We start from the raw sequence: 15,050 nt of genomic DNA, 5'->3' as shown, positions 1-15,050 counted from the left end.
CAATTAAATAGCTATAGTCCCATCAGAATCAGCAAGAGCTATTTGTATTAATTCCTCCATGCTTTTTCGCCAAGCTGAGAACTACGCGTTTTACGTCACGTTATCCAAAAACCCGACTATTTTCCTTGAAGACCGCGCTGGCTCACTGAGCACCGTGACGTCAAAATTCAATAACAAAATCCCGTTCTGGATGACACTGCTAACAGCGCCTGACAGCGCTGAGCTCTGCTGAACGCGGCCCAGATTTCCACCATGATTATAAAGTCTAAGCCTAATTATTTAAAAGTGTATTTAACTTTCGGCTCACTCTGAACCGTTAATGTCTCTGTATTACAGAAACGAAAACCAAACCCAAGCGTTTACTTTTTGGTTCACTAGGCCTAATGACAAATAAAAGTTCATTTGCCCAATATAGTTGCGTTCTTCTTGAAATCACTTTAGAAAGAATTATGCTATAAACAGATGTAGTATAGCTTAAGTAATATATAAACATCGATTTCAAATAATAATAATAAAAAATATTCTTGGGATATCAGAATGAAACAGAGCTTTATAGCTACAAAACCACTAAAGGCATCGAAATTACGAAAAATATTTCCATATATTAATAATATATTATGAGAAAACCAAATATTAAGGTTTTGTAGGATTTCTTTCCACAAAACAAAGCGAACTGCTAACGCGGTGCACTAACGGACGGACACACACAGACTAAAACATAGGCTGCTTTTTAACTCTTTCCGTTTTAATTTTGAGTTGAGAAACTAGATTATCTTAAATATTAAAATAAATATAATTAATATTAAATATTTTCTTCGTTAGTTGTTCGCCTTATAGAGCGTTACATCGCGTTGATAAAGAACAATTAGACATTCTTGAGAGACTTGACTAATTTTGGCGTTTGAAATGAAGCATACGCCGGTTGCATTACCTTACTCAAATAGGTAGTATATAAGGGTGTCGAACTACAGTTAAAAGCAAGAACAACCGCAATTGCGAAAACCTTTGGTGGACAACCCACCCTAGGGAGGCTAGACGTTTCTCGTAACCCTAGCTGATCGCCGCGAATGTCTTAAACCAAACGATGACTATGGAGTTAGAAGCCAATAAGACAGATTGGTGTCTATGTGGAATAGACGGAAGACCAGTAGATGGTGGTGTTTAGAAGCCAGTATGTACAGACTGGTGTCCAAGTGGGATGGACGAAGACCAGAAGATGGTGGTGATTAGAAGCCAGTATGTACAGACTGGTGTCCATGTGGGATGGACGAAGACCAAAAGATAGTGGAGATTAGAAGCCAGTATGTACAGACTGGTGTCCAAGTGGAATGGACGAAGACCCGAAGATGGTGGTGATTAGAAGCCAATGAATACAGACTGGTGTCCATGTGGGATGGACGAAGACCAAAAGATGGTGGTGATTAGAAGCCAGTAAGTACAGACTGGTGTCCGTGTGGGATGGACAAAGACGAGAAGATGGTGGTGTGAGAACTCAAGTAAAGGAGCCATTTCCGTGACTGTGAAAGCAGTTCGGAAATGGCGAACACGTTTGCTCCGATTTGGAAACTGCGAACGCGGTCACGTGGGTGTAACAACAGACAAACACACAGACAGACACACACACACGTCGAAATTAGAACCTCTCCGTGACATACGTCACTCGGAGAGGTAAAAAGATATAGAGTCAATTATTGACGGAAGGAAAGTTATAAGGTGGCCCCCGATTTGTAACAGCCTGGAGGTGCAGTTAATGTTAACTAATTTAATATCGAGCTGTTGTTACTAATTAAGTACTCTTCCGGCTGAATAAAATTTAAACAAAGATTAAATCTAGCTTAAATAAGTGTAATAAAACCTAGCAAGCTTTTTTTAATTCCTTCACACAAACGATTTGTCTCTACCTGGTACGAAATATGCATGCGGCGAGAAGTTAGTCTAGAAAACCCTTATTGGGGGCTCACGATTTGAAAGTGAAAAATGGATTTTACTATTCATTATTATAACAGGATTCATGATGTAAATATAATGGCGGAGAAAGTTAAGAGTTAGATCGTGATCGATCTTGTAATCCAAGATAAATAATGAGAAACAGTGGGAGAAAGAAAAAAAAAGTGAAAAAACCCAACTTTTTACAGAGGAAAAAGCTTAAAACAACCCAAGTTTGACAATATCATTGTTATATGGTATTAGAACCTACGCAAATAAACGCTTTACCGTGATGGCAGTTTCCTGCTTAAAACAGTATACGGTTATGTACAAAACACTACGTGTTGCCATTAATCTATGTACCAATAAATCTTACCAAATCGAGATGAATCCCAACAGCAATGACCCTTTGATTTATTTGGGACATTACGTAATTGACATTAATAGAAAGTCTTGAAACTCCCTTGGGCTTTAGGAAAACAGGGCGCGGAATTTATCCAAGGGGGTATAGTACAGAGAGTTATTTACTAGCATTACGAAGACAAGTAACTAGTTTTGCAAGTTTTCTTCGTGAAAAATTAGCGTATCTTTTCAAAAATTATTACAAAAGATTCCAAGGCGAAGAATTAAGTTGCACGAATTTAGAACAACAGATACCTAAAACTCGGAGATGAATCAAGAAAGCGTAAAACTCATGCAAATCTTTTCTTACCTCCACCTACACCTCATCCTTCTCCTAGAGGGCCTTCCCACCTAGTTTTTCTAGAAGTTCAAAGACAATTACTCGCAACGCGGCAATTGCGTATCCGTCTGATGATTATTTAGAGTTCGAAATAAAATAATGAATTTGATAAACAAAACAAATGTTACATAGCAACGCTTTTAATAAATTTAAGGTTAACAACGTTCTGAAATAGAAAGTTGTAATTAGAGTATTTTACAAAAGTTTCGATTCTGTTTTAAATATGGCTATAAACTTAAAAATTGATTAAAAAAAAGCGGACTGAATTATGGCAGTTTTCAAACTATAATTATTAGAACTTTTCAGTACACTGGCAGTGATTATTTTTGAGAAGATGTTTTTTGTTCTTGGATTGGAGTCATTTACATCAAGGAATGTACCCTAATTCCCCATGCAAGTCTGTTTGACTCCATCTTCCCTGATGCCTAGCTTTGCGGTTGTTATTGTTAGATGGAGAGTCAATTGTCAGGAGGGTGACCTCTGACGCGAATTTCCGGGGAACTGTGGTAGCTCTTCGCGATCTAGCCGCGGCTATGGCTTCCGAGTAATCCGACGGGTATTCTTCCACTCCAGAATCGGAAGATTCGTCGGTATGAGCAGCACCATAACGCGGTTTCCTTTTCTTTTTGCGACTAATTAGTTCCCTAGCAGAATTATTGCTATTTCCGGAACCACCGGGACTACCGTTCCTTTCCAAAAGGTCGTCCTGACTACCGTAACGGGTTCGTCTCTTGGTCGATGGACGTCCGGCCGGGAACTCTGTCCTCAAATCATGGAAACTCCACGACTGTTGCCTCTTTTTCTTCTTCTTCAAGGCATTTTGACGCCCATTGCCGTCTGGTCTGAGACACACTTCGGATGACTCGTAGGTAGGGTCTCCGTCGACGTTCCTTTCGTAGCCCCTTTTGGGTTTGTCAGATTTCATCTTGGATTTTAAAGTGTTGAATAACCGACCCGTCTTCTTCTTGGCTCGGGTCAGCGAGCGGACGCTAAACCTTTTAATAGAGGTGAGGAAACCCCGACGTCGGGGCAAATCTTCTACTGACGACCAGCGGATCACCTTGTTATTCTGGTGGTGCCTCGATTTGGCTAAAGGCAAAGTGGAAGAACCTTGGTAAGATTGATCGGAGGTGACACTGACAGTCGACCAATTCCTCACCTCATTTCTTCTATGGTAACTTCGAACCCCTTGTGGGATGTACGAAGCGCCACTGTGTGCGTATGAGCAGTCAGAAACCCGTGACCCGGCGTCCCGGACGTATGGGACGGTGATGGTCACTCGAGACGTCCCATTACCCATAATCTCCACCGGTAAATTATTATCCTTGATTGTTGAGGGTGTTTTTACCCTCTCCTCCTCATAACGGACATTGGAGTTAATGTACTGTGACCTAGTCTGAGTACCACTAGAGACCATTCCATTTGAGGAAGGCGACATTTTTGGCGTTGTATTAGTGAACTGCCCGCGTTCACGTTCGTCGTCGTAAAGTGATGGAGTTACCCACGTTCCATTTTTCGTACTGCGCAAAAACTTGGGGTGCTTTAAGATATCGTGAGATTCACTGTCAGTGCTGATTTCGTCGACCCGCGTTTCCCATTGTTTCCTTCGATATTCCCGATTGTCTTGGACCATTTTGTAAAGTCCAGTATCGCCAAGTTTTTCGGCGTATTCCCGTTGTTGTTCTACCCTGATACCATTAGCGAATTTGAAGGGGTCAGAATCCGACTCGTCACTTCGTCGTTGGTACTTTGTCTCAACAACCCTATGATGGCCGTTAACAGTTCTGAAATCTTCTATTCGATTCTCTGACATGTGCTTGTGCTTTGCTTGATGATAATTTTTGGTATATGTTTGTGTACCTTCAGAGTGATGGCCGTTCCTAGTTCGAAACTGTTCTAAATCGGATTCATCCAAATCCGAATTTGTGTCCGAGATATATTTCTTTTGCTTCTTCTCAGTCATGGTTCCAGCATCACGAATGTTGGGCGGAGATGGACTACGTCTATCGAAAGAATGGTGTCCATTTTGTTGGTCAATATCCCTTCGAGAACGGGACTTTTCTTCGGTTTTTCGGACGCTATTTTTCGTCAAGTAAGAATTACGAACTGTACTTTCGCCTTCACTGCTGAAATCGACGGTATGGCTCATGGTTACCATTTCTCTGGGTTTCCTATTAGAGTTGAACTCCTCGGACGAAGGGGGGCTATTACTCTGTTCGCTCGAGTTAGTTTGAAACGATTTTTCGTGTTGTCCAAATTGATATTGTGGAAGAATCCTTTTACCATTTGACGAAGATTTTGGAGGGGTACCTAGAGTTGCTATGTGATTCGAATTTCTGGTATCATCTCGAATTACGTCATTCCTGTAATTAAAATCAGAGTTGTCCCCACTAAATTCGGGGGAAGAGGTGCCGTTTAGTCTATTTAGACTCTTCGCTCTTCTTCTAGGTGGCTTCGGTGGCGCGTATTCTTTCTTGTCATAGAACTTTGATTGTACGAATCTTTTCGACAGCTTAGGTGTTCTTGGAGCCCTATCATTAACACCATTTTCATAACGTCTTCCAAGAACTGGACTATCGTGATAAACACCTCCGTTTTCTCCACGTCTTTCTATGATAGGACTTTGTTCATCCCGACGACCGAGGACGGGACTGAAATCTCGTCTGTCATTCATGATTTCTCTTCTACCGGCTACCGGTGTTTTGTTCGTGGTATTAATTTCCATGGGAGCTGCGCCTCTTCTAGATGTCAATGGACTCATCTCCCTTCTTAGTACAGTGGGACTTGGTTCCCTTCTTGAAGCCAATGGGCTCATTTCGCTTCTGTGAGTAATGGGACTCATTTCTCTTCTGTGTGTAATGGGACTCATTTCTCTTCTGGGAACAACTGGACTTAATTCTCTTCTTCGTCTATCATGCAAAGGACTTAATTCTCTAGGACTATGAAGATGGTCCCTTCGAAATTCAGCGTAATCTAATGAGCTTTCATCGGGAGCTGGTCTCGGCAGAGACCGAGATCTCTTATATTTTAATTCGTTTCTAGAGTGACCGTTGGTATAATGGACCCTACTCACTCGGTTACTGTCGACTGTCAAGCGACTGGATGTGGCTTCCGTAGCCGTAGTCAGTGAAGAAGGCGTTAATGTAGAAGTTGATAACAAATCTTCCTCGGAATGAGAAGGTTCCCTCGAAGATTTAAAAGTATGACTGGATGACTTTGGTGGCGCGGTAAAGTAACCCAAAGTTCCAGTTGGACCTCTCTCTTCTTTACTTCCTCCCACCATAGACGAGATACTCAATGCGTCTTCGGCTGTCGAACAGACAAACGCGTGACATTCGATAGACTTTGGATTGGCAACTCTTTGCAAAAGACACACGAATAACGGAGGATGCGTCAAGCTCACTAGAAATCTTTGCTTGGCCCCCAGTTGAATAAAAGCGTTTTTATCCAGCACACCGTCGGAACATGCTATGGGGACGAAAGCGGCGCCCATTGACTTTCTCTTGGTAGGTCTCGTATGAAACCGTACCGCAGCCCACAATACGACGTTTTCCACCGGCGTAATGACTTTAGTTATCACGGGGGACAATTCGCCGTCCTCGGGGTCTTCCTCTATGTCAACGACCACCAAACCGTAATCCGACACATCCAGAAACTGTGTCAAAGCCAACGAATGGGTGCTGCGTCTGTCTTCGCCTCTTCTTCTAGCCGCGGAATATAACTGCAACATGGGACGTTGCAACGTTTGTATTCCCGGTTTCTTAGATCCATTGGGGAACCCGAGACTTCCGAGATAGCGGACGCGAAAGCCATCCTCGAGGGATGCTAATCCTTGTTTCACCGGCATAATTAATTAGTATCCTCTGTTCGAAACGCGAACTCGGTCCATTCTCGTAGGGAGCACAATCACTAGACGAGTCATTGGCACGAGGCGCGAATCACTCTCACTGTCTGTTAAAACTTTCGTTAAGATCACGTCTCCGAGAGTTTCTCGAGGGAACTTCCTTCTGCCTACTCGTAAAACGTTCGTCTGTCTCTATACTTTACCTCGTAACGGGTCCAGCCGCTTCGAGTGGTTTTCCGAATCGCTCGACCTACTTCGGCCTTTGTTTTTTGTTTTTCCCTCTTAATAAAATTCCCTTTCTTTCAAAACTTAACTCGATCGCGTCACCTTCGCCAAGTACCCTTATACCTACACCCTTTTAACGATTTCCAATACGTAGGAAAATATTCGTCAACAAAATGGCAGTGTGAACTGTTTTTAGACGAGTAAAAGAAGCCACCCGTCCTGGTTGGCTTTCTTAACTCAATTTTAACTCTCTTTGGGAAAAACGCGTCTGGAAAACGAACGTTTGGCTAAAGACGCCGAAAAAATCTACCCGGGGGAGGGTGAAACGAGAGTTAATGGGGAGGAAAGGAGCCACTATTACGTATACAACATTCACGAAGGACAGCCAGTGCACGCTTGAGAGGGAGAAAAAAGATATTTAATAGGTTTAACTCCGAGGGTTCTCTTTTTAAGTAGGCAAGAATTTTTATCTGGCCAGCGGTAGTTAAGAAAAGATCTAAACTTGGAAGAGAAATAACGATCCCTGGAACAACCAAAACAAAACAAAACATTTCTAAAACTTGGAATGTTTTGATTTGGTTTGGTTTTCTAAGGCTCTAAAAATTAACGAGTTTCACTTTAGTTCAATTACCCTAAAAAACATAGAGAAAACCGAAAGGAAACAATAAATCATACCGAGTTAAATCACACACCCCCAAGTCTGCCTGCATTTCATGTATTGCGAGGTGTTTGTCTTTGTATAAATTAGGGGGTGTAATACCTTGTAAAAGTGTGGGTGTAAAGATTTTTAAAACCCTTAATAATATTCCGAAAATATTCGACCCCGTTTCAGCCGTGCGAAGCGAACAAGAAGCGAGAGTGGTACACTTTCTTCGCTGCCGGGACTTTAGAAAAACATTGTTTTTTAAGAGATAATTGGAATTCAACCGCCGGAGCGACGAGAGAAAACCTCACCCTCAATTATGATAATTCACTGGCTCAAAGAAACTCAGCCCTTTTATACTCTATGATAAGATTAGTGGCGAAAGTAAGGCAACTAAACCAGACTCGAAGTCGGATTCCCATTTTCGAATCATAGCGAGTTTCAAACTCCGGTATACTGAAACGTTAAAATGCTTCCATGTGGATTCACCTTAAGAAGTTAGATTCTGCCTCCTGGTTATACATGCTAAAATATACGTCATAGGGCCCCTCATTTTTCAAATAAAATATTCCTAGGATGGGAGTTGCTAGTCTCTTCACGTTCGAGACCTTGAGAGGGCAATATTCAAATTTTTGGGAGGCAATATAAGGGGGACTTGTAGAACCGCTTCTTCCACCACGGTGCAGTTCTTCTTGGATCCATACATCTTAAAAAGAGAGACAACGCCTGAGCCCCTGTCTGTCTAGCTCTTAAGAAAAAATAATACAAATGTTTGAAGAAACCCTTGCTATTTGTTAGCGTTATGTACATATACTCTTTTAAAGGCGCGAACTTTTTCAAGTCTTAATTGCGTCAGAGAGTGAGTGCTAGCATGTTCCAAATATCTGTTTGTGAAAAAATCTAATCCATCAAAAATAAGGAAAGACAAAAATATCTTGACAACGCGAAACGTTAATTTCGTTTCGAAATTTGCATAATGACAACAATTTTATCTCTACGGAAAATAATATGAATATAACCTACAGGGTGTTATTAAAAAAGGGTGGTAGGACTGAAATATACAGTGGTTTTACGACATTTTGAATGTTTTATGATAACTTGAAAACGGTGTCCCTTATGGCAAAAATGTCATTGAACATTATCGACTCAAAATCGCCCATAGAACCCTTTGAACTTGTGTTCTACAACCTTTTTTGTAACACCCTGTATATAGGGAAAGATTCGGACACTTGAAAATTGAAATGAATGCCTAAAGGTGAATGGGAGTTCAGGGTAATATAAAATTTTAAAATTGTTGCTGTTATTAAATGTAGGATCTCCTGTTAGTCGAGTCAATGCTCTGGTAAATCAGTACAATGAAAAACTTTAGAGAAATAAAGGATATCAAGCCTCAGGGTTTAAAGGTAAAATATTACCTCTTAGATTAAACTTAAAGTCAATTATCCTCCTAGTGAGGATGAAGAGAACCCAGACTAGCAAATTGGCCCTCAAAACGTGGGAACAGTTAAAAAGAAAACTTAATCATCACTTAAATGTTAGAAAAAAACCTAATTCTGACAAATTTGATCGATTAACTTCTCGGACGTATCAGAAAATGTATGGCATGAAGTTTACTTTTGTTAACTGAAATAAGGAGTAAATTACTGAGAGCTAGTTCGTGAACGACGCGAAAATTGACTACACTCGGTTTGGCAGTCCATCGATTCCTATTTAGTCGGTACTAAGCCTTTGACAGCGCCTCACCAGGCGTCGCTTTGCGAGAATCTATGACCCACGTTACTTCATGACAAGCTCTAGTTTGTAACCAGTGACAAACTTATGGAACATATCTTATGAACTTATGGTAATAGGTGTATGTACGTGTAATTTGAGAGTGATTACGTCTCTCGGTTGGGCCTTTTAAGTTTGCCTTACTTTAAACTTATCTTTATACACTTTTATTAAAAATTAAAAATTGAAAAAAATCAAAATAGCACGCATGCACGTGTGGTAGAAAAATTTTGTGTACTTAGTCATTGTTAACAAACCTGTTAACATTGATATTTAAAAACCTTTACCTCATTAGTTAATGAGTGCATGTTGCGACAAAGCAATTCAATTAAGCCTAACTTAACTTAAGTTACAAATGGAATGACCCAATTTTATACCTAGCGAGAGAAATAAAAAAATTATAAAATGTTCCTAACCAGTTATTAGGGGTTGCCAAAATTCCTGAAACGAAACCATTTCATTAGGAGACCCGAGCTAGAGGGGTTATCTTGGCGGTTTATCTCTTTTAACGCTATATCCATACCTAGATAGATAGTAAGAAATATACATCAATTGGGGTCTGCCAACCAAAATAAAATTCTATAACGCAATCAGGCTGATTCCGGTATTTCTCAGCGCCCTACCATATCTTCCTACACTTGGACGGCTTTTCTTGGGGGGGGGGGCAACAAGACACGAACTACGCTCTTTCTCTCAGGATGGATTTGATAGCGGAAAAGAGAACCGAGTTTGATCACCTTGAGGGCGAATTTCAAATTTCTTTTTAGCTTGGGATTACATATCCACGAGGCACCACGCCCTGACAGACATTTCTACCTAGGATGGCGTAAACGCGTACGTTTCAACCGTCGTTTCTATGTTCGACAACTTTTGGGGTTTTGAAATATTCTACACTGAAAAGAAAAAATAAATAAAATATTTAAAGTTATTTATAAATTTTTATTTGATTTCCTACATGGTACCCTAAATTTATATAAAATATTCAATATCTCAAAGCTATTGAAATAATTAATAATTTGATACTATCAATATTCGCAACATATATTTTCAAAGGTGCAATACCCTGAACTCGAGAAACGTGTAATTAAGGGTTTTGTTCTTAAAATATTTAACCAGGAGAGGCCTTAAATAGATGATAAAACTTTACAGATTCTCTCAAAACTCTTGAATTCGCTTCAAAAGTAGACAAGTTAGTTCCACGGGAAAATGCCATTAGATCTCTCAGGTCTTTGGCATCAATACACCATTCCAATATAATGCAATATGAAGTAAGAAGACGACAACAAGCTGATTAACATAAGGGCTGAGAGATACACACAGCCTTACAAGGAACTCTTCCATAAGTGCTGCCAACATTACGCCTCAACTATGGTCTTGGAAACCAGAGGCCAGTATATTCTTGACATAACAACTTGTGAAGTATAAGGTTTGCCATGGATCGAAAAACATTTTCATTTCTTTACTGGTCACACCCTCCTCGAGGAAAACTAACACCAACTATATTTAGATTTCAAAAAATTCAATAAAAATTAAAAAAAAACCCAAAGTAAAAATAATGTTGAAGTTACATCTACCAACCCCGAACGTGCATGCTAACGAAACATTTAATTACGGTTTAATCATGTCATTAGATTTATAGTGAAACGGAATTGATCCGTAGAAGAATTCGAATTCAATTAAACTGGTTTTTTAACTAGAAAAAGATACGTTAAATGGCCTTGAATCATTCACGGGACTAAATAAATGGCCTCTTATTAAGTCAAGCGGACTTAATTGCTACGTTAAAAACATTATAGACAAGTACCGAGAAAAGGAGTAAAAATCAGCCTCACCCACATTCGAAATGCAATTTATAATGAATTTCAGACTACAAAAACACTTTTCATCTGAATTACGTCGTTTTATATTAGATATTAGAAACGGAGTCAGATTGGCTTATGTCTAAGGTTTCGGTTTAGGCAAAGACCAGACCATCTATGGTGAAATTAATGGTAATCGCTTTCATACCGGCATAGGTTTATGAGATATGTTCCATAAGTATGACACTTTCTATACTTCGTAATGCTAGAGATTTACACTTCGAGCTAGTTCAAGAACAACGCGAGAATCTATGACCTACGTCACTCTATGACAAGCTCTAATTTGTAACCAGTGACAAACATATGGCACATATCTTACGAACTTATGTTATCGGTATCAAAATGAATATGAAACCAAAGTGGAAGGAGGGTGGATAAATGTCAACCTTGGAGGCCCATTTCAAGGTAGTCTAGGTTTTTATATCATTTTAAATGGAACGAAAATTCCTTATGTCCATTCCGCGTCAAGAAAAAATACCGGTATCACTGGTATCGCCAACAGTTTTACGACAAATTTGTTAATTTCTTTACATAGGGAGGGAGAAGGGGCGACCTTGGAAACCGCAATTTATATGTACATACTTAAATATTTTAATTTATGTTAATTTTACTGATGGAATAAATGGTGGATAGTATAATTTTATTTATTGTTTTAGAGCCTTGAGCTGTTCCAGACACTTAACTAAAACTGCGACGCAGCGCTCTAAATAACTAAAATAATTAAATTTCAAGTTAAACAATCATTATTAGATTATGTTGTTTAAACCATAAATTTATAAGATATGTTCCATAAGTATGACACTACCTATATTTACTGAGAGCTAGTTCGAGGAACGACGCGAGAATAAACTAGACTCGGTTTTGCAGTCACCTTCCTATTAAGTCTGACTGCGCAAAGTTGTGCAGTGGAAAGGTTTAAAAAAAAACAAATCATGAATTTAATCTAGAATTCAGCGAATGCTGGGTGTGGTAACCTGTACTAAGACTAAAGTTTACATTTACTAACACCAACAAATCGGTTCCCTATACCTCGTTCACTGAGCGGGGCAAAGAAAAATAAAGGATTGTTTTAAAGCACTCCTTAGTTGAATAAGTTGATTGCGAAGGTCCGGATCATACCGTCCATACAGTTGAAAGTCGTGAATCATTCGTTTAGGCGTTTCGTGATTCGACGAAAAAGTAAAAACAAAAAACCTTAAGGACCTATTTCACTATAAAACCTAAACTGCATTAACTGCCTCGTTTTCAAACCAAGTACGAAACCAAGGAACGCTAAAAAATGGCGATTACCAATGAGAATTTAATTCTCATCACGGTTGGCTGATGTAGAAATGGAGAAGGGCCTAGTAACAACTTTAAACGTCAGTACACACAAAGTCAGACTACATCTTTACTTCATTCTGATGAAACGTTAGAGATCCAAGGGATGCAAGCATTTAGACGTGCTGACTTTTCTGCCTTACACTGACTTAAGTATACAGTACAGACACGCTTAAAGGACGATGGTCCGAACTCCGAAGATAGTTGTAACCATGACACACTAAAAAAAATATATACGCAGCCGGCTATTTGCTAAACAATGGAACATGACGTAATAATTATTTTTTTCATAAGAGCTTGTACGAGCTTAAAGGAAGACAGATTGAGATATCGCGTGCAGGTGTGCCCCCTATTTCAATCTTAGCCACCATGCTTGTACTAATGTCAGAGTCCTCAAGAAACTCGTTTGGGGCCCTTATCGCGTCTATTGCCTAAAATAAATAAAATCAACCTCGTGATTTTTTAAAACGACTTCAATGAGAGTTTCATATATGATTTTTACTGGTATTTGATATGATATGAATTTATAATCATCTTTAGTTTAAAGTGGCCCGTAATATTGACCAGTATTCTTTACAAAGATAACAAACACGATGTTTAAGCATTAATAAACAAATCCTTCTGTTCTAAGAATTAATATTATTCTTATTGACCAACCACGGGTCAGAGGTCAGGGGAACCTCTCACTAAAGGGGACAAGAGGCTGAGACTGAAGCCTTGGTCCTTGAACCGTAATTTGACCTCTCCAGCTTTATTATATATATTGAAATTTATTTCATTGAAAGAAATTTAATTCAAACAATGAAAATTAATAATTGTTATTTATATAATTTCACGCTCCAATTACGAGCAGCTTATTAATGACTACGAAAATTTTCGATCCAATTAAAATTCTTACATTCGGAAAGAACCAAAAAATATATATATAAATCAAAAAATTAAACTCTTACCAATAATTAATTTTTCTACTTAAATTAAAAACATTAAAAATGGTTATCACGTATTATTAAACTATACACTAGGTTCATTGCTTTCTTACTGTACATACCTATTGGTAGAAGAGAAATACGTTTTCAACTAACAATATGTTTCAAAAAATCAGGTATCTTTGTGTTCAACAATAAGCCTGTTGAAATAAAAGGGGGATATGGTGAAAAGCGGACGTGCCTATAAACAATCGAGTGAATGGGATAACATACCTATTTATTATTGTTATTATAAAAATTATTTAAAAATAAATTCTATACAGAAACCACATGGCGGAAATTATCTTAGAAAGAAATCGTAAATTTCTGAAATTTTCTATAAAATATTCTAGAGATAAACAAACCAGTATATCAGGTTAAATAATAAATACTCTATTAAAAAGAGCAGACTTAAATTAAATAAGCCGAGCTTCTTTCATTTATAATTCCATTTCCATTAGTAAATCATTCTAAAGGAGTAAAAACTTGTTTCCAAGTAAATATCGTCCAAATGCTAACACGAATAGAAACTTTCCAAAGGGGGGGGGGTTACCGAGAAGCACTTCGGAGTACCACTATTGGACGCCTAGTACCACCTGACGGATTCGCCCAATCACGGAGAAGCCTAACGTGTAGTGTCCATTACGCGCCATTACGGAAACTTAATTGCTCGTATCTTCTTTAATATTGTAGATAGAAACATGGTTCCAATTGATGTATTCATTAATTTACACGCTCTTTTGATTAAAACAGAAATGAAAACGCTAGCCCGGCCTACCCCTTTAAATAAGATACTTTCTGTTGAAATTCCACTCCCATATTTATTCCACTTTATTTTAAGGAAGTGACTAAATATAAGTAATATATGCAAAGAAACTTTTGAGTTTTAAACCGAGATAAATCTTTGAACCACCGTTGCGAAAAATAAAACGCGATATGGCATACATTTTGAACTATATAATCTAAAAATCTGTCGTAATAAAAGTTTATATTTAAATAGTTCAAAATGCAATGAGAAAGGTGTGGACCTTCCATGTACTTTCATTAAAATGATATCATACGTACGTTGCCCGTATCGTTAAGATTTTGAATTTAAAGTTTGACTTTAATTACGTAAATTTACAAGACGTAATATTAGTTAACGCCCAATAATTCAAACAGATAATGACGTCGTATGTTACTTTCTGGTACTATACAGTACAGGGCGTTTGTACGTTACATTTTTTCCCATTATAAAGAAATCTCAAAAAAGAGTCCTTTGTGTTTGTACATAAGTAAATTGATACATTTACGGGGCACGAGTTTCACTGACAGAATGAATGTTTTATTACCGGTATATTATTTTGCAATTAGGTCAATTAGTACAATACCGTCCATTAACACGGTCAAAATACTAATGATCTTAATTAGTATCATATGTAAATTGCTTAATTATACGTTGCTAGAGTGTTCAAAATTATAGATACAAACGCAATGAAAAGGCGTACTTATTACTGACGTTTTCAAATATTTGAGTAATTTATATAAATATTTTATTATAAATTTTTAAACTGCTTAATTTGAATTTACTTTTTATTCAAAATTTTTAATTAAAAATTTTGAATAAAAACTAGTTTCTTTATCAAGATCTTCTTGTAGCATTTCCGTTATATTTTATCTTTTCTCAATTTTTGAGCGAAAATATTCAATTAAATGGTAAATTTTCTATTCAAAAAAATTAAATAATAAAAAACCACTAGTCAGTTTTAGCGTGGTC

The 15,050-nt window shown here is 38.1% G+C and overlaps 1 protein-coding gene across 4 annotated transcripts in view; it reads right to left on the bottom strand.

Annotated features, from left to right (window-relative positions):
- Window positions 1-426: 426 nt before the first annotated feature.
- Window positions 427-15,050, bottom strand: part of LOC149610083 (uncharacterized) — a 31,912-nt gene continuing 17,288 nt past the window's right edge. The window contains exons 1-2 of one of the 4 annotated variants that reach the window (XM_089859792.1): window positions 8,195-13,057; window positions 427-8,128 (exon numbers count right to left, since the gene is read on the bottom strand). In XM_089859792.1, coding sequence (XP_089715918.1) covers window positions 3,036-6,515 — 3,480 coding nt within the window. In that variant the 5' untranslated portion in view covers window positions 6,516-8,128; window positions 8,195-13,057 and the 3' untranslated portion in view covers window positions 427-3,035. Of the gene's footprint in view, window positions 13,058-15,050 lie in introns of those variants that run through there. The other 3 variants (XM_089859793.1, XM_089859791.1, XM_089859794.1) reach the window with 3 other exon arrangements.

Source organism: Phalangium opilio, unplaced genomic scaffold (genome assembly GCF_054372755.1).
Source record: "Phalangium opilio isolate 3A_F unplaced genomic scaffold, DU_Popi_V2 ptg000344l_1, whole genome shotgun sequence".
NCBI classification, from domain to species: domain Eukaryota; kingdom Metazoa; phylum Arthropoda; class Arachnida; order Opiliones; family Phalangiidae; genus Phalangium; species Phalangium opilio.
This window is presented reverse-complemented; position numbering and strand designations above follow the sequence as displayed.